At 45.1% G+C, this 25925-nt stretch overlaps 1 protein-coding gene across 4 annotated transcripts in view; it reads left to right on the forward strand.

The window, feature by feature from the left end:
- The window catches only part of CIT (citron rho-interacting serine/threonine kinase), a 158899-nt gene that overhangs the window by 76410 nt on the left and 56564 nt on the right, over positions 1-25925 (forward strand). For all 4 annotated transcript variants that reach the window (XM_028116391.2, XM_028116394.2, XM_028116393.2 and 1 more), the window contains exons 11-22: positions 153-258; positions 1164-1307; positions 2640-2759; positions 7906-8076; positions 8354-8404; positions 9138-9191; positions 11802-11942; positions 13741-13866; positions 17198-17293; positions 21498-21614; positions 22555-22664; positions 23719-23893. In XM_028116391.2, the coding sequence (XP_027972192.2) occupies positions 153-258; positions 1164-1307; positions 2640-2759; positions 7906-8076; positions 8354-8404; positions 9138-9191; positions 11802-11942; positions 13741-13866; positions 17198-17293; positions 21498-21614; positions 22555-22664; positions 23719-23893 (1411 nt within the window). The remainder of the gene's footprint in view (positions 1-152; positions 259-1163; positions 1308-2639; positions 2760-7905; positions 8077-8353; positions 8405-9137; positions 9192-11801; positions 11943-13740; positions 13867-17197; positions 17294-21497; positions 21615-22554; positions 22665-23718; positions 23894-25925) is intronic.

Below are 25925 nucleotides of genomic sequence, written 5' to 3' on the forward strand. Positions count from 1 at the left end.
CTCATGGCCTTGATGTCATCAGAAGCTTCTTGAGCCAGCTCTGTGGACGGCCACAGAACTCTGGCAGGTCCGTTATCTCTGCCATGGGTTGTGAAAGCCGCTTTTCAGACCCACCTGCTGGCCACCTTGACGCTGGCTTTCTTCTTATCTAGGTCTGTCGTGTCAAGTCTGGACTCCCCTGCCAAGACTAGCTCCATGGAAAAGAAACTTCTCATCAAAAGCAAAGAGCTGCAAGACTCCCAGGACAAGTGTCACAAGGTATTTATTTCCGCAGCCGGCCTCCCTCCTTGCTCCAGGATCCTCCCGTCAGTCTATGCCAAGGGATCCGCCTGGGGCCGCTGCTGGCGCTGAGCCACCTGATCCATACCGAGCGGGCGAGGCGCTCCCTCCCTCGCTGAAGTCTCGCCTCCAGCAGCTCAGAGGGAGATGAATTCAGGCCTTGACGTTGCTGTAAATCCTTTAAATCTTAACCAGAGGAGGCCCTGGATTTAAAAACGGCCCGTTCCTCAGCATGACCCAGCCAGATGTCTGCTTCTTCCGGCAGGTGGCGTGGGTCCTCACCTGTGGCCGAGATGCATCCCATCTGCTTTGAGTGATGCGAAGTCTCTCTTCTTAGTCCTTTAAGCCTCCTGCTTATGTAACTGCGGCCACTGTGTTGACTATGCTCAACGTCTCTTAACGCTCACTGTTCCTGCCCAGGGGCAGCTCTCTGGAAGCTCCTAAGACCCACTCCTTGCCTGGGACTCCTCTAAGAGTGCAGACGAATACATATCTCCTTGCCCTGTCCTGGATTGGTCCTCTAGATCTTTGCAAGGAGATGGGGGGGATCAAGATGGATTTGGGATAAAATTAAAGTGACATGTGCCAAAAACCAAACTAAACCCAAAAAGCGTGCAGGTGAAAAATGGTGATTGTGGCTTCCTTGCTCACGGGGCTAGAGAAGTGACCAAGTGTGAACCGAGTCTTGGATGAGAGGAGTGACTTAGCATTGGTGACTGTCCTTACGAAGAACTGTGCACTCCCGGGCGAAGAAGCAATGGTATTTCCTTCCCAACCTTTGGCGAATTAGTGCCAGCCCAGGTGGTTTCGGAGGCTGCTTGAGATTTGATTGCTCCGAACGAACCTCCATGGGCCCTTTTAACCTGTCGATGTGTCTGTTTCAGATGGAGCAGGAAATGACCCGGTTACATCGGAGAGTGTCAGAGGTGGAGGCTGTGCTTAGTCAGAAGGAGGTGGAGCTGAAGGCCTCTGAGACTCAGAGATCCCTCCTGGAGCAGGACCTTGCTACCTACATCACAGAATGCAGTGTGAGCCTTCCCCAAAGTCCCCTTCCCTCGGAGGCGGCACTTCCTGTTGTGTGTGTCTCATCCTGTTTCATGACGGCTTCATGAGGCACATCACAGCCTATGGCAGAGCGTATAGAGAGAGAGAGAGAGAGAGGGAGAGAGGGAGAGAGAGGGAGTGTTCCAAGGCAAGCTGTGTGATTGGCAGGGTAGCCTGAGCCAGGTGGGAGGTCCCAGAACTGTGAGGACTGGGCTCCAGGAGTCCTGGTAGGCTGTGGAGCCTGGACACGGGCCTTGTCATTGCTGCGGCGAGCGGCCAAGGCTCCGAGCGCCTCCCATCCCAGCCTCTCTGGTCTATATCCCTCCCACCACCAGCAGCCTCAAGAGCCCAACTCCTAAATGAGCACAGGAACATGTATTTTGAATCTGAGATCTGTTTTCCATTGCTTAGAACCAGTGCAGCAACGAGAAAACTCAGCCTGTAAAAACAAAACAAAACAAAACAAAACAAAAATCCCAGGCCCTCTGTCATTATTTACCATGTGACTTTTTTTTTTTTCCTTTCCTTCACAAGAGTAGACTGTCTTCTCCATTGTCTCGTTAAATTTTTCATTCAGGTGTTTTTTTTAATGTGGCCAATTAAACAGTCTTCAGAAGTTGAATCACACATTTTTCAAGTTTTTTTTCACAAGGGAGAGGAAATCTATAGAACGTGGCTGATTAAGAATAACTGCTATGTTTCCATTCCAGATTTGGCTGCCTTTCAGTGGTGGGTGAAGTTATTCAGATATGTATTTCAGATCTGTATTTCAGTGCCACTGAAGCATTGAGGGAACCTTACGGAAGAAAGGTGTCCAGGAAACGTAAGCCAGGAGGTGGAATTAGACCCCTTGGGGTCTTAAGTGGCAATTAGGCAAGAAGGAAGTCATTGCTACTTTGAAATGAGGGATCTATCCTGGAGAGCCCTCTAATATCCGATATTCCAGAACAGACTTCCTAGCCATCCCAGTGGCGGTTAACAAAAGGCTAAGGGATCTTGTTGGTTTTCAGTCCCAAACACACGGGTAAGTATCTGACAGGACAGGTAGACAGCGGTAAAAGGCAGCTTGTGATGCCAGTTTGCAGTTTCAGGCCGGACCCGTGAGGACACACGGTTGAGATGATGTTTCTTGAACCGAGGGGTTTTACAGGATGAAAAAAACCGGAGCCAGCAACCAACTGGAAGTTGTCAACTTTGCTCCGTCACCCGAAACCATCTTGGTGTCTGCGAAGCAGCTTGCAAGCTCCCTTTAATGAATCTTTCCAAACAGAGCAGGAACCACAGGGCATCCCTATTAAAATTTTTGCTTTCCTCAGAGCTTAAAGCGAAGTTTGGAGCAAGCACGGATGGAGGTGTCCCAGGAGGATGACAAAGCACTGCAGCTTCTCCATGATATCAGAGAGCAGAGCCGGAAGCTCCAGGAAATCAAAGAGCAGGTATGAGTGCTGCTCAGGTCCGGTACCTAGACCTCTAATTTCAGGGGAGATGTGTTTCAGGAGGGGCAGAGAGAGGGAAGGGGTTGGGGGGGGGGGAGAGAGAGAGAGGTATGTAGGTCATTTGGAAACTGTTTATTCTCCATGATTTATATAAATGGTGGAGCGCTTGTTCTAGCTCCTTTTGAAGTCTGCAGCCCATCCTGGCTACTCTTTTCACTGAAAGGTGTAGGTTTAGAACAAAAGTGGCCAAACTGTGGCCCGTGGGGCGAATCTGGCTCACCACCTGTTTTCCATGGCCATGAGCTAAGAATGGCTTTTGCATTTTTAACTGGTTGGGGGAAAAAAAAATGAAGACGAATATTTCATGACATGTGAAAATTACATGGAATTCAAATTCCAGCATCCATAAATAAAGTTTTATTGGAACACAGCCATGCCCATTCATTTATGTAGTGTCCATGGCTGCTTGTCATGCTACGGTGGCAGGGGTGGGTAGTTGTGACAAAGACCATATGGCCTACAAAGCAGAAATTACTTGGTATCTAGCTTTTTACAGAAAAAGTTTGCCAATCTCTGCTTTAGACCATCAAAAAAAATATTTTTATAGCTTTTCAGATATACTTTAAGTTTTTGAGAGAAGCCAGGATATCTTTCTTTCTTTCTTTCTTTCTTTCTTTCTTTTCTTTCTTTCTTTCTTTCTTTCTTTCTTTCTTTCTTTCTTTCTTTCTTTCTTTCTTTCTTTCTTTCTTTTCTTTCTTTCTTTCTTTCTTTCTTTCTCTCTCTCTCTCTCTCTCTCTCTCTCTCTTTCTTTCTTTCTTTCCTTTCTTTCTTAAAGATTTTATTTATTTATTTGAGAGAGAGAGAGAGCGAGAGCACAAATGAGGAGAGGAACAGAGGGAGAGGGAAAAGCAGGCTCCCTGAGGAGCAGGGAGCCCGATGCGGGGCTCGGTCCCAGGACCTGGGATCATGACCTGAGCCGAAAGCAGAGGCTTAACCAACTGAGCCACCCAGGCGCCCCAATTTCATAGTTTTACTTGTATAAAGATAAAGAAGAAGAGCTTGAGCAGCGAAGGCCACGTCAGAATTAACCCGGGAAATCTGAGTGCAGAAGCCCATCCCCTGAGTGTTCAGAAAAGAGAATCAAGATGTTTAAAAAGCCTACTTACTCTCTTTCTTTTTTTTCCTTTCTAAAAGGGTTTTCTTTCTAGATGGTTCATTTTTATTTTGCTTCATTGTTTCCTTTTTAGCATGGATTTTTCGGTCCTTTCAAGAAACTGTAAATAGAAACTTTAATGAAGAGATGGCAGTGAGCGATTGGGAGAGCTGAATTATCAGCTGCCAGGCAACTCTCATTCATTTCAGAAAATCTAATGGAAGCAGTGATGGGAATGAACAATTTTGTCTCTGGATAGCACAGACTTAGCCATCCGGGTGGTAATGCAACAGGCTCCTGCAAATCATTGATCCATTAGCTTTTCTTTAAAGAAAAAATGAATGTTTTGGGGTTTTTGTTGGCACAATCTGTGTATCGCCTTACTATTTTAAAGTGATTAGTTAATATCCTCTTGCTTGATCAAGATGTTATAAATAAACCTGCAAAGGTAATGTTGGCAATCTGTTCTGAAAACCGATACTAATCTTAGAGATTTTGAAGGTAGAGTTTGAAAAATCTGCTCTGACAGTTGACTCATTGCGCCTTTTATCAACATAAAAGTTTCAAGGGACAGGATTCTTTTTCTCCCGTTAGTTCAATGTGTTTTGGAGATTTGCTTTTGGTGACATGCTGGGGGAAATGAAAGCCGCATTTGGCCACCAGAGGGAGCAGCTGGTGGCCATGACTTCCATAGAAACTGAATTATCAGGACATTTTGAAAAGGTACATGCTGATGGTTGAGTTCAAAGAGATGTCTTTGATGATTCATACCACAGTTGGCATACATGTGGAGTTTTAGATTTAATGCCTGCTAAAAGTTTCACGGGGGGGCAGAAAACGTCTCAGCTTCAGATTTTCTTTCTCATTGGAAGATGGATTTATTAAATTGGCATTTAGTGAATTTTGTGAGACCAGGATGTCTGCAACCCAGGAAAAAGCATTTCCTGCTTCTCAGTGGACTCCTAGTGTTTGGTTTGCAGCTTGTCGATTCCTCCCAGATTTGGCATTTATTCCCCCCACTTTTTCTCTCAAAAGCTAATTTCTGTACAGCTATTCATTTTTAAATTTTCTAAACATTTTGCTTCTGCTTAGCCACCCCCTATAGAGTGTTTGCATTTGGTTTACAATAAAAACACCTAAGAGTCTCACATGATAGCTTGATTCATGTACCATTACTAGAGATTGCTGATGCCCCTCGCCCCTTCCTCAGGAAGGGGAACGGAAGTTTGAGTAACACAGAAGGCATTGGTGTTTTGGGATTTCTGATTGAATAGGTGTATGTCTGCTACTTTCTTTCCACAAAACTCTGAGGCTCCATTCAGATGACTTCAGGGCAGACCTCGAAAGTTGTCCATGGTTCCCTCTCTTGATCCCACTCAACACTGACTGACAATCCATCCCATGCCAAGATACAGTCGCTGTCTCTCCGCTCTCCTTGGAAACAGACCTGATTATCTTCTCTCCGATTTTTCCTGAAGCAGGGATTTGGTTAGCTGTTGGATTTGTAGGATTTCCTTGAAAGAGGCAGCATAATAACAGCAGCTCAACAGATGAGGTAGAAATCCTTCTGATGCTTGTAGCAAGCTGGGCACCCCAAGAGCTCAGATTCCTGGTAGAGGTGTTGCCTGCTGCTTGCCTTCCTCCCCCTGAGCACCGGCAGCTCAGGAAAGAGAAACGTTGAAGGGAAGGAACAGCGCTCTGTCCTTGCTCTTGACAAAACACAAAAATTACTTACGCTTCCTGCTGACAGACGTTCCAGACAGAAAAAGGAGCTTGAGGATAAAAGATGCTCAAGATTTTCTCTCAGCTCTTTGGTTTCTCTAAGAGCTTGGTGTTTGTGCCTGTGAGCAGGGCCAGCAGTACTTTTAGGGACCCATAAAATGTTTACTTTTTTTTTTTTTAAATCAGAGGAAAAAAATTGAGCTTTTAGGTCAAAGAAACTGTTTTCGTAGATAATACTAATGTTTTTGTCTCTATATGAATGCCATTGTAAAATATATATATTTTTAAAGATTTTATTTGAGAGAGAGAGCACTAGCATGAGCAGTGGGGAGGGGCAGAGGGAGAAGCAGACTCCCCACTGAGCAGGGAACCGATCCCAGGACCCTGAGATCATGACCCTGAGCCGAAGGCAGACGCTTAACTGACTGAGACACCCAGGGACCCCATAAAAGATAATTTTTCGTGCATTTTTTTTTTTTTAATGAAGGAGGGGGTCCAGGGAGGCACAGTGCCCAGAACCGCCAAAGTCATAATGCAACCCTGGCCAAGGGGCCTAGAAAGTAAAGGATGCGAGGATGTATCATTTCACACAATCTGGCTCATGTTCCACTCTCTCAGTTCAGATAATTGTGAGCGGGTTGTGAAGACCTTTGGTTCTGTAACCCAGCATCAGCCACTTTGTGTGCACCCCCCAGACAGCCTGGTGCCCCATGACTTCTGGGAGTGACTTCAATAAATAGTATGTTTAAGGGTGGGCGAAGTGAAATGAGACCGTGCTCCACTCTGGGCTCATTATTTTCCTTTCCCAATTATACAGAGAGGTGTGCTTGCATGAAAACTATCCAGTTTTCTTAAGAATATCATCTCTGCTTTAGTGTGCATCTGGGGGAATTGCCTGCTACAATGGGATGAAAGGTTTGCTTTATACCCTGTTATTTAAAAAAAAAATCAATTATTGTTTTTACTGATTAAAAACATGTCCTTGCTTAATTGATACCTCTTCAATGATTTCCTGGGAGAACAGATCTTAGAGATGTTCACTGTATATTGTGAATATCAAAGATGGTCTTGATTCAATTCCTTGTTCTTTTCACTTTATATCCTCCCCCCACCCTAAGTCACCTTGGATTGGATACATGCTCATTCATAATCCCTATATGCATAAGCTTTGATATTGCTGACAGAATATTTTCATACTTTGCCCCAAAGTTTTCAAAATCATTGCCCATTTCTCCTGGTAAATCCAATTTTGAAAAACCGATTCAAATGTTCTGTTTTGATTTTAGAAATTCATTTTGGAAAAGGTCAGGCTGTTTGGATCACTTTAAAGGTTTGCTCGAAGGAACAAGATAATTCTTTCTCTGGAGTTTTGCTCACAAGTTATTTTGACTAGAGCCAGTGTTTCTGACTCTTCCAAATCTCAGGGTGACTTGCATTTCAAGAGCAATGTTAAGTTCATCATTCAGTTTTGGGCCCAGAGAAATTAATGGTGAGAAACCGACATGATGAGTTTCACCTTCCAAGATTCTTTCTACCGAGATTTCCAATTACCTCCTTGTGCCGTCTCAGAGGTTAATTTTAAAACTAGTACCATATCTAATTGTGTTAGGAGCACATGACTTCTAAAGGACAAATCTATATAAATGATTACCCTTGGAAGAAAGCTACATGTAAGCAGTTTATCCTGGTTGTTTAAAGAACATTCCTTTCAGCTCTCCAGTGTTGCAAATGCCTTGAGGTTCTGTGCTACTTGTGTGGTATTATTTGCTCAAATGATCTTATATAGGCACTCATGTTCCAAATGGTGTTACTAATGATACACGATCTACATTAAAACAGTTTAAAGATTTTTATTTGAGAGAGAGAGAGCGAGAGAGCACGTGAGGGGAGGGGTGGAGGGTGAGGGAGAGAAAGGGAGAGAATCCCAAGCAGATGCCATGCTGAGTGTGGAGCCCGACTCGGGGCTTGATCTCACAACCCTGAGATGATAACCTGAGCTGAAACCAAGAGTTGGACACTCAACCAACTGAACTAACCAGGTGCCCCTACCTACATTAAGATAAAGACTTAATATTCTTATCTCCCTCCTCGCCCTCCCTACACCTCTCCCTTCTGCCCATTTTGATCCATCTTTTCTCTAGGACTGTTCCCTGCCAATCTTGTCTTCCAACGTGCGTCTTCCCTCCGTGGTCCATGGTCTTCTGTCTTCAATGCCTGTCTTTCCTTTTAGGGGTTCTAAAGTTTACCTTTCTTCCCTTGCCTGCCCTTTAGGAGTACCAGGCTCAAGTGGAAGAAATGAGGTTGATGATGAATCAGTTAGAAGAGGACCTTGTTTCAGCAAGGAGACGGAGTGATCTCTATGAATCGGAGTTGAGAGAGTCTCGGCTCGCTGCTGAAGAGTTCAAGCGGAAAGCGACAGAATGTCAGCATAAACTAATGAAGGTAGCCAGCCACCTGCCAGAAGGCTGTTTTTGGGGTAGACTCCTGGATGATCTTAGTAAGAATAAAGGGAATACTAGCTTTGTGAGTGTATTTTTGGGGAATAATGGAATATTCTGCCAAGCTCCTGGTCTTTTTTTATAGAAGATAACCTAGTTATCATCATCATCATCATCATCATCATCATCATCTGGCCGTAGAGACCAAGAAAGTATGGTAGTCTCTGTAAGACTTTTAGGTGCTTGAGATTTTCCAATATGTTTTATCTCTTAACTTACAGGCTAAGGATCAAGGGAAGCCTGAAGTGGGAGAATATTCCAAACTGGAGAAGGTATTTTCCATTATTGGTATTGCTATTTTTGGTAGATAATCTGTAAAAAATTTTTTTAAGATTTTATTTATTGGAGAGAGAGAGCTCACACATGTGGGGGTGGGGTGGGGTGGGGTAGAGGAGCAGAGGGGGAGGGACAGGCAGACACACTGAGTGTGGAGCCCAACACAGGGCTCGATCTCATAACCCTGAGATCACGAGCCACAGTCAAGAGTTGGACACTAACTTACTGAGCCACCCACGTGCCCTGAGAATCTTTTAAATGTTATTCTCCATGGCTCGTCATTGGTTAAGAATTCTCTTGCAATGGGTAGAGAACTCTATTCCAGGTTTATTTTGATGGTCAATCTCTGGGCAACCACATTTAGCTTTAGCTGTGGTTCTAAAAGGGATAAAAAACACCTCATTTTTTATCATGCCTGATCACAGTAACATACAAACCAAGACACCTAGTAAAATATAGGTGAAAACTTCTATAGTCTTAAGGCACTGGGTAACTATGATTCTCTTGCCATTTGTGTGTTGCTGGTTCTAGGGAAGTAGCATGGAGGTTTTCATTGGGACATTCAAAGACTTCTCTGATAGGCCTTTGTTCTTCCTCTCCATTAGTAGGGGCTGGAAAACAGAACAAAAAGACCCCACAGAAACCTTCAGACAATAGCACTGCACTAAGTGTAGCAAGACATTCATGCCAATTTACGTTTTGCTTTATTTCCTGGGATTTTAATTATAGATCAATGCTGAGCAACAGCTCAAAATTCAGGAGCTCCAAGAGAAGCTGGAAAAGGTAAGCCCGAGGTGATTTTTTTTGGCAACTTACCCTTCATTTCCAAATACTTTTCTTTGCCTTGTCCTGGAACCCAGAAGATGAAAGAGACAGAATTAGTCAGCCAGCACCGAGGAAAATGAAGGGCGAGTGAGCTATTACCTGAAAATATCAGAGTTCTGAAGACAGTTTTTCCTTTTGAGACATGTCAGCAGTGTTTATTTTTAAAAACTCAAGCTGCGTGAGACTCTCAAGTAAAAGTTCTAATTATACTATGACAGGAACCCAAGAGGCCAAGAGGCCAGCTTCTCTCCCTTCAGGGGGCCAGGCTCCCCGTTTTGCACATTTGTAAGAGGAGCAGGGGTTGTTCATGACCCAGATGGCTTTCAGTGAGAAACCGTGGGCAGCCTTCCTGCCCATTGGAAGACTGGGGGAGCTGGGGAGTCATCTCTGGGTGGGGGAGGGGGTGGGTTTGGTTTATAGCATCCTGTGCAGTTGATCTAATGACCCTCCCCTTGGCTGAACGCTGGAAATGCTAATGCATGGTCCAGAATGGATGTGGTTCTGAGACATGCCCATCACAGCAAGAATGTCCATGTGTTTCTTGGCCTGGTTTAATGGAGCCTCTTCTCATTTACTCTTTTTTTGTTGTTGTTTTAAAGTTGCGGTGAAAAACGCATAACATTAAATTTACCATCTTAACCATTTTTATTTTATTATTTTTTAAAGATTTTATTTATTTATTTGACAGAGAGAGAGACAGCGAGAGAGGGAACACAAGCAGGGGGAGTGGGAGAGGGAGAAGCAGGCTTCCCGCGGAGCAGGGAGCCCGATGCGGGACTCGATCCCAGGACCCTGGGATCATGACCTGAACCGAAGGCAGACGCCTAATGACTGAGCCATCCAGGCGCCCTCCATCTTAACCATTTTTTAAAAAAAGATTTATTTATTTGAGAAAGAAAGAGTGTGTGCGTCTGTGCTGTGCGTGCAAGTTGGGGGAGGGGCAGAGGGAGAGAATCTTGAAGCAGACTCCTGCTGAGCGTGGAGCGTGGAGCCTGACTCGGGGCTTGATCTCACAACCCATGAGATTGTGATCTGAGCTGAAACCAAGAGTCGGCTGCTTAAGCGACTGAGCCGGCCAGGCACCCCTACCATCTTAACCATTTTAAGTAGAGAGTTCGGTAGTGTTAAGTATACTCACATCTCTGCGCAGTGGATCTCTAGAACTTTTTCATCTGGCAAAACTGAAACTCTTGAACTGCTAATTTTCCTTCCTTCCTCCCCCTAGCCCTTGGTAAACCACCTTTCTACGTTCTGTTTCTGTGATTTGGACTACTTTAGAGACTTCAAATGAGTAGCATCATAAAATATCTGTTCTTTCATGACTGGCTTACTTCGTTTAGCGTAACGTCCTTGAGGTTCATCCATGTTGTTGTAGCGTGTGACAGGGTTTCCTTCTTTTTAAAGACTGCGTGATATTCCATTGTGTAGATAGACCACATTTTGTTCATCCATTCATCCGTTCCCGTCTCACCGATCCTGGAGATCACTAATGAAAGCCTCTACCGCCCTCTTTCAGCTAGACCTTTGTCTGAGGATTCACGTTTCTATCTAGAACTGTGTTCTCCAGCGGAAGTATGATGCAAGCCACAAGTGTCAGCTACTGGTGTAATTTTAAATCTTCTAGTAGCCACCTTAAACAGGCAAAAAGAAACAGGTGAAGTTATTTGAATGATACAGTTTATTTAATCCTGATAGAGCCAAAATATTGCAGCGTGTATCAATAGTAAAACATTTACAGTGTTTCAGTTTTTAAATGAGTCAAACATAAGTTACATTAAAAATTAATTATCCGGCCACACCAGCCACATTGCAAGTGCTCAAGGGCCACCTGTCGCCAGTGGCTCCTGTGTTGGACAGTGCTGGTCTCAAAGATGAAGTTTTCTTGAAGTTTTGACTTCTTAAAAATTGTAATTCAAAGCAAATAAGTGTGACATTGTTGGTTTCTAACCCTCAGATCTTTGCTATGATGCTATGAGTTGCAGTGTAGTTAAGACCCAAGTGAAAATTAACTTCAAAAGGTATAGCTGGTTTTTTTTTCTTTTTAAGCACGGATTTGTGAATTACTGGGGAACTCTATGGTTGTTGTAGGCTTTGATAGGTTGAAGAAAAGCTTACAGTTTTTATCCTTTTTTAAATAAAAGTAGTACAGATTCCCTGTAGGAAAATGAACAAATGAGATAATTAAATAAGAAGAAACTGAGGGTAAACACATTCACACCTGGGTAGGTAAGTACTGCTAGGCCTTTCTGTTTGCATTTGCTATGTTGCATTGAATCTAAGATACTAATGATTATCAGATACAATGTATCTGTGCACCCCCAAGAAGGAAAAATTGCTGTCCGTTTTAACTGTAAGATGCATTCCAAATTCAGTGATGTTAAAATATATATATAAGTGCACTTTAGTGGAGAGGAAATGCAGAATAAAGTGAATGTTAATGGGTTTGGAAAATGGATCTGGTACGTATATACTTAGTATTGCCTGACTTTTCCCCGTTGAGGAGACAGTCACTATCTTTTTATGTGAATGACTTTGGCCATCTGTCTCCTGTACCTTCTCCCCGGATAGGCTGTGAAAGCCAGCACAGAGGCCACCGAACTGCTGCAGAATATCCGCCAGGCAAAGGAGCGAGCCGAACGTGAGCTGGAGAAGCTGCAGAACCGGGAGGACTCCTCTGAAGGCATAAAAAAGAAGCTGGTGGAGGCCGAGGTGAGCAGGGGTCCTCAGCCCGCGGTGGACTGAGCCCGGGTCCTGGCGTGGCTGCCCAGGAGCAGCCAACCAGCTTTGGGCCGTGCCAAGGAGAAGACACTGCAGAACCACTGGCCCTTCTGCCAATCCCTTTGAAACCTGAGAGGCTTGGCAACGTTTTCCCCAAAGGGGAAGAAAAGACTGGTCACAGCAGCTTCAAGTAGAAAGATGTCCTGATAAGAGCGTTGCCTTTCTGTTCCTTTTCCTCTGGCCTCACGAACCTGGGAAGATTTATGTTTCAGTAGATGCACTGCAACGCTCTCCCTCAGTTTCTCTTTTTCTTCTCTCCGCACCCTTGTTTTTCCTTGCCTCCTCTCCACAGAGTTAATAACGTTACCTTTCAAGGTTTCAGCTGTTACTTGTGTGTTGATACCCCCCCGCCCCGGGCCTGTATTTTGGGCCTCTTCTCTCCCTCGAATTCTTTGTTGTTGTTGTTGTTGTTGTTGTTGTTGTTGCTGAAATATTTGATATAACTATACAGGAAACACATGAGTGTCTTCTTGTTGTAAAAAACTTGAACAGTACTGAAGAACGGAGAATCAAAAGTAATACTTTCCCCTAACTCCCCTCCACCTCCCCCGCCGCCTTGGTGATTGTCCCAGAGAATAAATAGATTGTAGTTGACCCCCCCCGCCCCCCTCCTCCCCCCCCGCCCCAAGCTCTCTGCTTTCCCCTGCCCCGGTCCCGGCTGGTGCATCACATCTAGAATGAACTCCGTATCTTCCCTCATGAGCGGGGCTACCTTCTTAATCTCCTCATGCCAGTCAGGGCGTCACTCATCTGGTCACCCCAGGCTTGAAACCTTGACGTCGTCTGTTCTCCTCGCTCCCTGCCATTCAGTGAGCCGCTCAGTCCTATAAATTCAGCCCCGCTGTCTCCCCCGTTCACCCCTGCTTGCCATTTCTGTGGGCCTCCTCACGGTCCAGTCCTTCTTCCCCTTAGTTGAGCACATTTAGTCATTTCAGGGCCCTCCACTTTCCGTCTTCCCTTCCTCCCCCATTGGCTCATTCAATGTAAGACTCACGGGCCTCAACACAAGGCTCATCAGCAACCCCTGGCCCATCCCAGAGCTTTCAAAGCTTCCCTGTGTCCTACGTGCACCCCTGAACTTGGTACATGAAACTGAGCCGTTCGACTCACTAGTGCTCCCTTCTACCTTCTCTGCTACTCTGTCCCCTAACGCATCTTATGCTGTAGCTGCTGGAGGCTTCACCTGGGCCCTCACCGGCTCCCTCCCCACTCCATATTTGTGCTAATGCATCTGCCTTCATCTGAAGGGCCCTCCACCCTCCCCTCCCGCTCTCCCCACTCCAGCCTGGGTATCCCAGCACTGTCCAAAGCTCACATCTCTGTGACTTCTCCTCTGAGCTCGTTCAGTGAAAAGGCCTCTCTCCTGCCTGCAGCCTCCCCCGTCTTAACCTACATTATGTTTCTTTGTGTTTGTCTTATCTTTTCCAAGGGCAGGAATTCTGTCGGCTTCCTCTCCATATTTTCCCTGATGCCTAGTGTGATACTTTGCAGATAGTAGGTGCTTGGTAAATATTTGAATGAATGAATGCACTCTTATAACCCAACACAACCAAGTACTTGGATTCTAGAATCTTCTTTTCCTCACCGTTGCTTCGGGTGCCTGAAACTTCTCTTCCTGCCTTGCGCGTATGCTTCTCGAGGGCGCTCTCCCTCGGTGCAGGCGCTATGCAGGCGCTATGCCCGTAGCAGTTACTCCATTAAAACTCTCTGATTGATTCCTGATCTACAGGAACGCCGCCATTCTCTGGAGAACAAGGTAAAGAGGCTAGAGACCATGGAGCGTAGAGAAAACAGACTGAAGGATGACATCCAGACAAAATCCCAACAGATCCAGCAGATGGCTGATAAAATTCTGGTGAGCAGGAACAAAGGCTGGAAAGTTAAAAAGACAACAGGTTAGAGGTCGCAGAGGGAAGGGGGCGAAAAGAGGAACGGAACGCCGTCACCCAGGGGAGGTGTCACCGAGTAGGCGAATGGAGAGAAGTGGCTTCAGTGTCTGCCCCCATGCTAGGATAGCACGAATAACCAAATGTTGGACGTCTCGGCACCGGTAACAGATCCGTAAATACTATTTTTTCCGCTCTGTTTGCTACCGCCTGACATTTTAAAACATGAACGTGCATCCTCTGTCGTTTCCGATACGTTTTACAGGAGCACTGACGTACTTCTGTCAGCAGAGTTTTGTGTGGCTGTTAACTTTGCAATGGCAATTGGCAAAACAGTGGGGATTTAGACCCTTAAAATCAAAACCCAGATTTGTGCTTTTGGAGAAGAAAGAAATTAGTCATGCAGGGTTGTTTTTCGCAGAGTAGTATTTGTCATAGATCTGCGTTCACCCACTCACTCTCTCTGCTACAGTTGGTTATTAGTATTATTTTTCCCCCTTAATTCCTTAGATGTAGCAGGTCTTTTTTTAGGTTTGTAAACCATCATGATTCTGTTTTCGGCTCTGGTGACCAAATTAACTTCATCAAGGAAGGCCGGCTCGGGTGCTACTTGCAGACGTGGTGAGGTTTTGTCCCAGGCAGGTGAACTTTTAAAGGACTGTCCTTGGATCTCGGTCCCAAAGCCAGGAACGTATGCCACGTTTGGGAGTCTTAGCGTTGACACGGAATCTGTTCATAGCCCCCTCCACTCTGCCCCTAGGAGAGACCCTGGAGTGGTCGACTGTTCCTTTCCACCATAAGGAGGCGAGGCGGTGAGCAGGGCAGTGCATCTCTCTCTGTGTCTGTCTGCATCACTTCTGGAAAGTGGGTCACCCGCAACTATATGAACTCAAGAATGGCCAATTTATAGGCCTATCGTTAATACCAAAACCAAAAAAAACCCCCCAAACCCTTCAAAACTTTACCTGTCTATGTTTGCATATATTCATGAAGATATGGATGCTCTTGAGCGAACAGGTGAAAGAGAAATTGGTTGAACTGTTTTGCTTTAACACACAGTCTTCGTATATACGTCTGCACACAAAGGCAAACGTGACTGTTAGTCTACCCTTTCTGTTCTCTTGTTCCATCATCAAAGTTTCTCTTGGCGAGTGTCAAGTGTGTGAATTTTATCGTGAGTAAAATTAGATCCTACCGAGATCCCACCACCGCTGTCCCTTGCTTGGTGCAAACAAAGTGGTTAAGTCTCCTGTGGTTGCAAAGTGTTTCTCTGTTTAATGGTGATGTGTTCATTCATTCATTCAACAAATATTTAATGAGCTTCTACTATGTGCCAAGCACTGTTCTAGGAGCTGGAAATGTAGCAGCGAACAACAGTGTTTGCATAACAGGACTGAAGAGTTTGATCCAGTACATAGAGAAAAGATAACATTTTACAAAAATGACAACAACAACAAAAAATGCCAAACCACAAAGAAGTCAGATTTAGAATATCTGCTTTTCCAAAGATTCACTTGCAATTAAAATGTAGGAGTAGAGAGTTCTACCTTCTTGGGATTCTGTGTTGTAAACTCCCATTCACATATAGACCAGAAATCGGGTTTTCAAGTCTTCAGGTTCAGGGATCTGAGTTTTTGACCTGTTTTTAGACTCTGCTTTCCATTCCTGTGCTCTCTTAGGAGGACCGAAACTCAGACAAGATGATTGTCAAGCGATTTCTAACGTAAAAAGTAAACAGATTTCTTTGTTTGAGAGTATCTTGCCACCTGCCTACCTTTGTGGTTGTGACTTTATTTATTGTAAAGTGCCTTTTGCTCAAGAAACTGTGAAGTACCCAGGACATGGGCAGAGGGGGTCCTTACTACTGCCATATAATGATGATGCTTGGAAACAGATCCCCAAATGTCATTTGCTTTAAAATATTTGCTATTCTGATAAGACCTTTTTAAAACAGGTTATTGAGGTTCTCATTATAGCAAAGTCTTTTGCTTTAATGAAAGAAGTCATTGCAGGAGATCCTTTAGTGCACATAAAGCCCTTAAAGTATGTTTTTATTAATTAAAATCCTGTTTACATTCAACTTTTCAAGATCACATCTTTTAGATGGCAATAGATCTTATGCACCTGGTCTTAAAATTGAACACTTTACTGGCCCCCAAAGCAAAGTCAATGCTTGTAGGCTTTAGAATTTCAAAAGCTTAATCAGTAACATTTTATGTGCATGTGAATCTGAAACTATTTCCCCCCCCATTTTAAGGACATATCCTGTATAATTTCCTCATTCTTCAAAATTCTCGTAATTATTTCCACTTTAAGGAAAAATTTCATAACTGTGAAGAGATGAAAACTTGGGGTAATGACTTTTGATATTAGTAATTAACTAATGGGTCCAGATTCCTAAGAACTAATGTGGATGCAGAGATCTGCATTTAGAGAATGTTTCAGTGGATTGAATGCTGCCTTTTATAAGATCAGTTTATAATACATTGGCAAATGAATTGGTATAATTTTCAAATGAATAATGATTTTGTTTAAAAGCAGAAATCTTAGAATGAAGGGAATGTTAAGTCTGAACTATTTATATCACTCCAAATTCTCTTCCCATCTTTAATATATAGGCATACATATTTGGGTCATTATTATCAGTGTATTTTATGTTCTACTTTGTTCCCATTAGCATTGTAGCCTATAAACATGGTATCATATGAACATCCCCAGATACTCACATTCTCTATACACCAATCAGTTAAAACAAAAATCATTCAAACCTCAAAGTGTTTGAATTGTAACATTACCTTTCTTTCCATAGCTAGGGTGAGCAGTCCTGTTGATAATCAGGAAAACACACAATATTTTTTTATCATAATAAAATAACTTGAAATTTAAAAGAAATTAAAATTACTTCTTTTCATTTAAGGCTGTTATGACAGTGAAAATGGCCTGAGGCTCAAGGCAGTGGGCAGGGGCTTTGTGCTGCACTAAAATTTTAAATGTTGCCTTGTGACTGTCCTTTCTCTGTGCACAGATGAAGAGCTGCCTTTGTTTGACCTGTCACACTGACAGTGTTCTGATCCCAGCCCACCAGCTGTGTGTGTATGTGTATGAATACTTGGACCCGGAAACCCCAGGGCCAAGGATCGGTGGTGGTTTCCTTCCCAAGAGCCTTAGGGCTAGTCATGAAGGAACATGTGCCTGTTGCTTGTGGTGCCTGTGCCAAAGTCATGTTTCCCGTGAATGTCTAACACACCTGAGCTCTGTCTTTCCCTTTGCACACCTGACTGTCTCTTCCTTTGTGTCCAGGAGCTGGAGGAGAAGCACCGTGAGGCCCAGGTCTCAGCCCAGCACCTAGAGGTGCACCTGAAACAGAAAGAACAGCACTACGAGGAAAAAATTAAAGTAAACACACTTTCTGATCTTCCCCAGCATTCTTCCTCTGGCATGACCTAGCTTCTCTCTCTTCCTGGGCACTTTGGGCTCCTTCTTGCTAGACCCAAGGCCTGTATGGGGTAAATGCTGTCCTCAGGCCATGGTGGGAGGTTTTGGGGCGTTAACACATGTGGGGGATGTTAAAAAAAATATATATATTTTTTTAATTATTAATCTCAGTTCTGTCTTTAATGTATTTTTCACCCCACTGTCATTCAGTCTGTGATGACTTAGATTTAGCCAAAGACTCACCATTCATTGCTTTAATTTCCTTCCTGCATCTCAGACCTGAACATTTTCCTTTTGTTTAAAGTATATCCCTGAGGACTTTCCTTAGCGAAGACCTGCTGGTGACAAGGTCCCGGTCCCGTGTGTCTGAAAGTGTCTTTATTTCACACTCATTCTTCAAAGGTGTTCTGCCTGGCGATAGAATTTTGGGTTGACAGTTATTTGTTATGACACCCTTTGAAGGTTTCACTCCATTGTCTTTTGACTTTCATTATTGCTAATGAGAAGTCTGCTGTCGGTCTAACTGTTGCTTTCTTTGAAAATCATTGCTCTTTTTTGTTTGGCTGCTTTTAAAATTTTGCTCAGTCTTTAATTTTCTATAGTTTTACTATGATGTATCTAAATGCAGATTGATTATTTTATCTTGCTCGAAATATACAGGACTTTAAAATATATTGCTATCTTTTATCAATTCTGGAAAATTATTGGTCACTATGTCTCAAATATTGTCCCTTCTCCTTCCTTCTTCCTTTTTGAGGGTTTGAGTAGGCATCATGGGTGACTTTTTTCATATTTTCCATTTCTTTATCTCTCGAAGCACATTGGGGTAAGTTCTGGCTGATTTTCCACTTTACTAATTCTTACCTGTCAAATCTGCTGTTAAACCCACCCAGTGAGTTTTAAATTTCAGTTACTGTATTTTTGGTTTCTAGACATTTTATTTGGCTCCTTCCCAAGTTTAGTAGATTATTTAAGACAATAATTTTCTATTTCCTGCATTCGTTTTTTAAGCTTGTCTTTTATTTCTTTAAACACATTAGCATAGTTGTTTTATGTTCTTTATCTGATAATTCCAGTATCTGATGTATCTGAAGGTCTGTTTCTGCTCTGTTGTTTCTCTTTGTTGTTTTTCACAGTGCCTGTCTTCTTCTTCTTTTTTTAATAAGGTTTTATTTATTTATTTGACAGTGAGATAGAGAGCACAAGTAGGCAGAGCTGCAGGCAGAGGGAGAGGGAGAAGCGGGCTCTCCGCTGAGCAGGGACCCTGACGCAGGGCTCGATCCTAGGACCCTGGGATCATGACCTGAGCCGAAGGCAGAGGCATAACTGACTGAGCCACCCAGGCGCCGCTCACGGTGCCTGTCTTCTTGTGTGCTTGGTCAGCTGCTCATTTTCCTTAGAAAATTATTAATGGGAATTCTTTGAGGCATTGAATGGAAATGTGTACTCCCTTCGGGGGTGGCCCTGGGCTTAGACTTTTCTGTCTTCTTACCCTTTGAGGCTATTAAAAATGAAGTTCAAGTTTATTTGGTTCAGCAAATGCCTCAAGCTTTGTGCCCATCTTAACTCTCTAGGTTTCTGCTGTCACTTAGAATTTTAGTCTCTAATTTCTTAGTCTCTTGCCAGTTTTTGGGACAGTGTTTTCTATATTTTATCTAGCGTTTTAAATCATTTCCCATAGAAGAGCTGGCCTAAATAATCTAGCCCAATGTATAAAATACTAAATTCAATTATTATTTTGATTATTAAAATTATTATTTCAGTTCAGTTATTATTAATAAATTCTGCAATCAGAAAAAATGCCAGCTTATCTATTTCCTTTTAAAATCACGTCACATTTTCATTATGACTTTGCACCAAGCCTTTAACTCAGTTCTTGTGTTCCTGAGAATCAGACATTGGTCATTACATCCTAAATATTATCTTCCCCTTCCAAATCAGACAGTGAAGAGGCTTTTAATTTTTGTGATGATCCTGTTAATGGATTTTGTTGGTATTTTCTGTTCCTTTTTTGGAGAACCAAACCTGGATATGCCCACACAGCACAGCAACATCATCCTCTCCTCACCCTGGTACCTTCATTTTTTGTTTGTTTGTTTAACCCCTGGTGTTACTTTTGGTTATTCTTCATGAAGGAAAATTACAGAAAAATAACTCAGAAGTGACTTCAAAGTGTTGTAGTGTGACCCCCCCTACTCAGTGTATTTTAAACTTTATATACCAGTCCTTTTGATCTGATTTCTTACTGACTTCCCAATTTTTATCTTTGGAATAAACCAACTTCCAGAACATTATGAGAATGTATGCAGTAGTCCACTGACACCTTTGCACGATGAAAATAGCCATTCATAAAATTAATTCTGTAATTTGGGTGAGTATATTGACTTTCCTGTCTGAAAGCTGTGTTCTGTCTTAAATTGATATAAATGTCTATAGTGGTTCTTTCATTTCAAGTTCCTTGCTTCCTTCCCATGCATCTCTTTTCTTGTTCGTCCTTCTGCCAGTTTAACCCTATCAAAGTCGAGGTGTGTGCATTTTTGATAGAGGCCTGTTCCTCTCTACCTCTTACTGGTCTCCATCATGGCCCAAAGTTGAGGTTTTATTTTGAGCATGAGTCACCCTGAAAATGTGTTTCGTTGCCTTAGCACCCCATACAGAGGAGCATACCTGGTCCGGGTACTGTGTGGTCTCCGTAGCCTTCTAGATGGAAAGAACTTTGTTTTATAGATCCTAGGGAATGTTATGGCAAGACCTGTTTTCTTCTGTCTTCCCTACTGGAATCTTTATGAAACCATTTCTTTTTAGCCTGTCTTGCCTTGTGCTTCCTGTTCCAGCCTCTCGAAGGCCATTTTAGTAATAATCATGGTCATACCCTAGATTTTGTCCTTTTCTTGTTTGTAATTTTAGAATCACACCCCAACATCCTAGAGAATGGGCCACTTCTCCTATTGAGCTTCTCCCCTCCTCCCTTGACCTGTCCTCCACCTTTTGTTCTCCACAGACTCCCAATCTATTTTTTTCATCAGTTGGTTCTAGTTTAAAGCCCTCTTTGAGATCTGTTCTTTCCTCTCTCTGTCATGTGAACCCCTTCCCTGCTGACTGGCTCCTTTTAGGAGCTCATGTCCCCATGAGCCACGAAGGTCCCTTCACAATAGACATTGTGGGAAAGACAGATTTCAATCCCCTCTGTGACCCCAGTTCTTTCAGCTTCTTCCCAGTATCAGAAGCAGTTGGTGTCATTCAGAAAAGGCAGAGTGGATTCTCTGTGATGAGAAACACAGGATTGTTCTCAAAGGCTCGGGCAAGTTATGATGTTGTTTTCCTTTCTTCCCCCCTTTCTTTCTCACTTGTTGTTTTGGCAACTGGTAGGGCCGTGTGTGCCTTGCAGAACATTAGATCAAGCTGGTGGATGGTGACACCATTACTGTTTTATTTTTTCCCCCTTGGGAACAGTAGGTGCTTGCAGTGGTGTTCTCGGCACTGAGAACACATGATTTCTCTTCCCCTGGGAAAAGGTTTCTCTTTCCAGTGCCTTTTTTGTGTGTGTTTTGTTTCCTAGCCAGATCAGAAGAAAGAACGGAGGAGGAAACAGATTTTTTTTTTTCACTCTCTCTTTTATGTTGTCTTTTCAAACTACGGACTCTCCATCTGCTTTATTGGTGGGCAGAATCCTCTTGTCTCTGTCTGTTTCCGAACATCAGCCTTGGTTGCACAGACGTCCTTGGTCTTCAGCTTTCTGTCCCTCTGTACATGGCCTTGGAGCTACCTAGATTAATCCTGTACAGATTAAGAGCGAGCAGTGTTCTGAAAATTGGTGCATTGACGACGATAAAGTTGTCCCCAGGTAACATCTACACATTGTAAGATCTGGGGACAGGTCTTTTTTCTCTCATTTGGAGTCTACTTCCACTGAGGATATATACCTCTTTTTGGTTGCTGATTTTAAAAATGAGTCCCTAGGTCAAGTCCGCTGGTTCCTTGCCGTGGGACGGTCAGGTTTGGCTTCTTACCCTCGTCCTGGCTCATAAGCAGACTTCCAGGCCCTCTCTTTGCCCCAGAGTTTTCTTGGCCTCTTCACCACTTCTCCCGCTTTTCAAGAGCCCCTGGTTAGTCTTCCCTGCTCAGCTTTGCTACTCAGGACACTAACTTCTTTTGTTTCTCGTAGGTGTTGGACAACCAGATAAAGAAAGACCTGGCCGATAAAGAGACTCTGGAGAATCTGATGCAGAGACATGAAGAGGAGGCCCACGAGAAGGGCAAAATTCTCAGCGAGCAGAAGGCGGTAGGTATAAGGGATCACAATGCCCGTTTTCCAAGGAGGGTTTGTGAACCGTGCCCGGAATCACACACCCAAGGAGAGTCCTTTCCAGCCGATGAATTGTTCTTCCTGTTTAATCCTGTGGAGTTTGTTGCCTACAGCAAACTCTCTGCAACTCCTTCATCCTCTAAAAGCAGTGGGGGTGGGGGCTCAGGGTGGCCAATTTTGCCTTTTATGCTCCTCTTTGAGGACTCCTGCTGGTCTGCCATCAACATGGCCCTTCACAACGCCACCGGACAAAACGGCCAGCGGCCCTATGTCCTCCTTACGGGCCTCCCTTCTCTGCCCTCACTTCTTGCCTTTCTGACCCACATACGGGTTTCAGAAGGTTTCTGCTCATAAGGTTCACCTGCGGTGCTTGTTCATCCACCCATGGCCTCAGACCCCACGGGGACTCTGTACCTCAGAATCTCTAAGGGAGGGTCCTAGGAAATATGTTTTTTTAATCAACACCTTCCCCTGCCGCTGCCTCCCCGATTCTTATGATTTATTAGGTTGGGAGAACTTTGATGTAGAGAATCTAGGACGGTAGTGAAATGACAGCCCCATGAATGATGAGAAACACGAGTTTGCAGATTCAAGTTAGAGGCTCCGGCGGGCCCAGGCCACATGCGGATGACACAGGTTTAATGAGGCCTGCTTACTCACAGAATGTTGGGTTCCTAAGTTGGTCCTTCCGTGTGGTTAGGGGACATGTAATCTCTGAGAAAACCACCGAGTGCCATTGTCTGGGCAGTAAGACCTGTGACCCTGAGGGTACAGAGCAGTTGGCTCCCCTGTTACCTCTGGTCAGATAGCCTGCATTTCAAGGGGAGTCTTTGACCCCGGCCCGACGGCCCACATTACTCTCACTCTGGTAGAACTGTCCGTGTGTGAGGTTTCAGAGGCCCTGCTTGTGTTTCAGATGATCAATGCTATGGATTCCAAGATCAGATCCCTGGAACAGAGGATTGTGGAACTCTCAGAAGCCAACAAACTTGCGGCAAACAGCAGTCTTTTTACCCAGAGGAACATGTAAGTATTCACATTCCACCTGCGTGCATGATTACACATTGGTCTTCTCTCCTGGGGCAGAAACTTTGTTCTTCTGTCTGATGAAGCCGGAGCAGATTTAATTACTTTTGCAGTTTGTTCCAGACCCTGTTCTACCTGTGTGATTTTGCCCTCTCTTAAGTGGTCTCATTCTGCCATGCCCTTTCTTTGGAGCTGGGTTTTAAATGCTTCAAATTGCCATCAGATGACAGAGGGCTTTGCTCTCTCTAATGAGGGCTATTTATAGTTAGCTTTTGGACAGCTGCAGGCCTTGTTCCCCAGACATGCCTCCTGTGATTAGCCAGAGGTGATCTTGTGGGGGCCTCGTTGGGCCATCCGTCCTGCTGTTGTTGTTAGGCCCAGGGGCATGAGGTTTGCAAGGACTCCCCATGTTCTAGGAGCGCTTGGATCTCAATCTTCTCCCCCAAAGAATGACCATCCCCGGGAATCCCCCCTCCCTCCCCTTAGGTACCTCTCCTCAGAGATCTTCTAAAACATTCCCGTTTTCACTTAAACCAGCTCAGTAGGCCGCTTTTTGGTCTTTGAGTCATTCCAGTTTCTGATACTTGTGAGCAGTCTGGTGGGGAGGCGAGCAAGGTCTATGGAGAAGTGGAGGGAATAGCATTCCTTCCCCTCATTGCTCTTTCTTCCCCAGGGCCTGCCTCCGGGAGTGGGTGGGGCACTCCTGTTTGTTCTCTGCAGAGGCCCCTTTCTGCCCTTGGACAGACTAAAACAAAAACAAAAACAAAAAAAGGGTCTACCTTAGGGAGGGAAATGTTAGTGTCTCTTGCATTCCCCTTGACCTTCCTGAATCCCATAGACAAGGGCCTCTGAACAGTGAGGACTGAACTCGTCCCAGGTCCCCATGCTGGGATCAGGCACACGAGGCCGGGTCAAGACAGAGCCAACCTGGGAATGAGCGTGCCCACTTACCAAGACGCACCTCTCACTCTGTTTCTGTCTGGCCTGCTGAGGGAACGTGCTCACCTCTGACGAGACTGTGATTTCGCTTGGCTCCCCCGACCACCCCCACCAGGAAGGCCCAGGAAGAGATGATTTCTGAGCTCAGGCAACAGAAGTTCTACCTGGAGACACAGGCGGGGAAGCTGGAGGCCCAGAACCGGAAGCTGGAGGAACAGCTGGAGAAAATCAGCCACCAAGACCACAGTGACAAGAACCGGCTGCTGGAGCTGGAGACAAGGTTGAGGGAGGTGAGCGTGAGGGGCCTTCTCCCAGGAGGATTCGCTGGGGCTTGGGAGCCCCTGACACCTTCCAGGTGTCAAGCATCAGTTAGCATATACCCAAGAGGCACCGTGCATGGTGGTGAAGAGTGCAGAGCGGGCCACCTTGATCTGGGCTAGGATTCTGCTTCCATTTCTTGTGAGTTCTGTGACCTTCGGCAGCCCACTTTCTCTCTGTGCTTCCGTTTCCTCATTGGTCAAATGGCCATGACAGTGGCTCTCCCTCCCAGGGTCACGTGAGGATTATGTACATAGGTGCATTGTCAAACTGGGGGGCAGAGTGATTCCTCTGCCATCCTGCTTTAGCGAGGGTCACCTGCTTGAGTCCACGCTCGGGGTTTAGCGCCCGGGGCCATCACGTGGCCTGCTCAGGGCAGTGGCTCGGGGTCTGCAGGTGCTGGTGGGAGAGGAAAAGACAAATCTCAATTTTAGTGGAAGGTGGTTCTCTTCAGAGACATAGGGAAGCTGGGAAGGGCAGCCAAGTTTTGGGGAGGAAAACGCAGCACATTTAGTCGCAGACCTGTTGAGGCTGATTGAGGCTGTGATGGCACGTGTACTCACTATATTCGTTAAATGCCTGCCATGTGCCAGGTAGCAGCCTGGCTCTGCAGTGGTGATAAGACCCAATCCCTGATGCTGGGGGCTGTCACCTAGCCGGCAGGGTTAGCTGGTTGGACAGAGGAGTTCAGGAGAGCGGTCGCTGGAAGCGCGACATCCCGGCTGGGCGAGAAGACACTGCCTGGAGCCTAGTGGGTAGGTGCTCAGGTATTTGTGATGGAATTCTTCAACGAGCACACGGTCTCTCTTAAAGGAAAAGACTGTGAAGCAGACAGAGGTCCGAAGACTAAACTTGGGGATACCCGTGGTTCTTGTACTGGAGTGTAAAAATGAGGCCGGTCCTCCAAAGGGGCAGGGGGGAACAAACATTGTCTTGTGTTTTTCAGGGGTGGTCCAGGTGTAGTCCCCTCTGTGAGGATCATCTGGTGTGTCTGTTGAAATGCAGATTCCTGGGCCTCTTCCTCAGCGTTTTTGAATGAAATAGGATATGGGTGGAAGAGAGGGGAGCAGGGATCTTCATTCTGAACAGTCTTCGGGCAATTCTCATACTCCCACAGCAGTGGTTCTGTTTTGGGTTGTCCAAAAGCCTCAGGTGGCGGTTTCAGTTTTATTATCCAGGCTATATTTTTACTGTTCGGTAAGTTTAACAACATTTCCCTGTAGTGTCAGCCTTGAGTGCGAGTGTAAATAACTCTGATTTCTTTGAGCGTGGGGACGCGGAGTAGCCATTTTGCCTTCCCTTCCCACAAATGTCTCTCTTAGCTCGGCACCTGCCCTGCATCTGTCGCTCATCTGGGCAATTAAAATGCCCCAGGGGGAGCAAGTTGCTTTTTTTTTTTCCTTTCTTTCTTAAATCGGTACAGCTTGCCCACCAAGGAAGGTGGGAGAAAGAATGCTGGCAGGGGGCTCAGGGCTGTCATACTCCCTGGGAGTTCTGGAGCTTAGCTTTAAATATAACAAGGCGGGTCCACTTTCGGTTTGCTGCCTGCAGCTATCGAGATTGGGGGCCGAGGCCTCTCAGCCTCCGGTTTGATCCGCCTTCAAGGCTTCCCTCACCCTGCGCGTGCAGTGTGAGCTCTTTCCTAGCCTAGCGTGTGCAGTTGCGATGGTGCGGGGCCTCGGGGTCTTCCTGTCATTGCACAGCATCCTGCTCACCCAGCCCCGCACAGCTCAGTCACCCGCCTCCCCTGGTTCTGCCAAGTGGCCTCAGGGGAGCTTTTCGGCTGGCTGGCGGAGTCGCAGCCTGCTCTGACCCGGGCATTTTAATAAGACAAACAGCAAGTCGTGGACTCTGGAGCCAGACTTCCTGGGTTCGAAGCCAGCCCTGCCATTGTGGAGCTGGGTGACATTGGCTCAGTTGCGTGCTCTGTCAGTGCCATGGCTGCTGTGTACGAAGAAGGCGACAGTAACGCCTCCCTCTCTGGGCTGTTATGAAGGTGGGAGG

The sequence above is a fragment of the Eumetopias jubatus genome, unplaced genomic scaffold (assembly GCF_037043125.1).
Source record: "Eumetopias jubatus isolate StellerSeaLion01/CBP00866 unplaced genomic scaffold, mEumJub1_p1.0 scaffold_16, whole genome shotgun sequence".
Taxonomy (NCBI): Eukaryota; Metazoa; Chordata; class Mammalia; order Carnivora; family Otariidae; genus Eumetopias; species Eumetopias jubatus.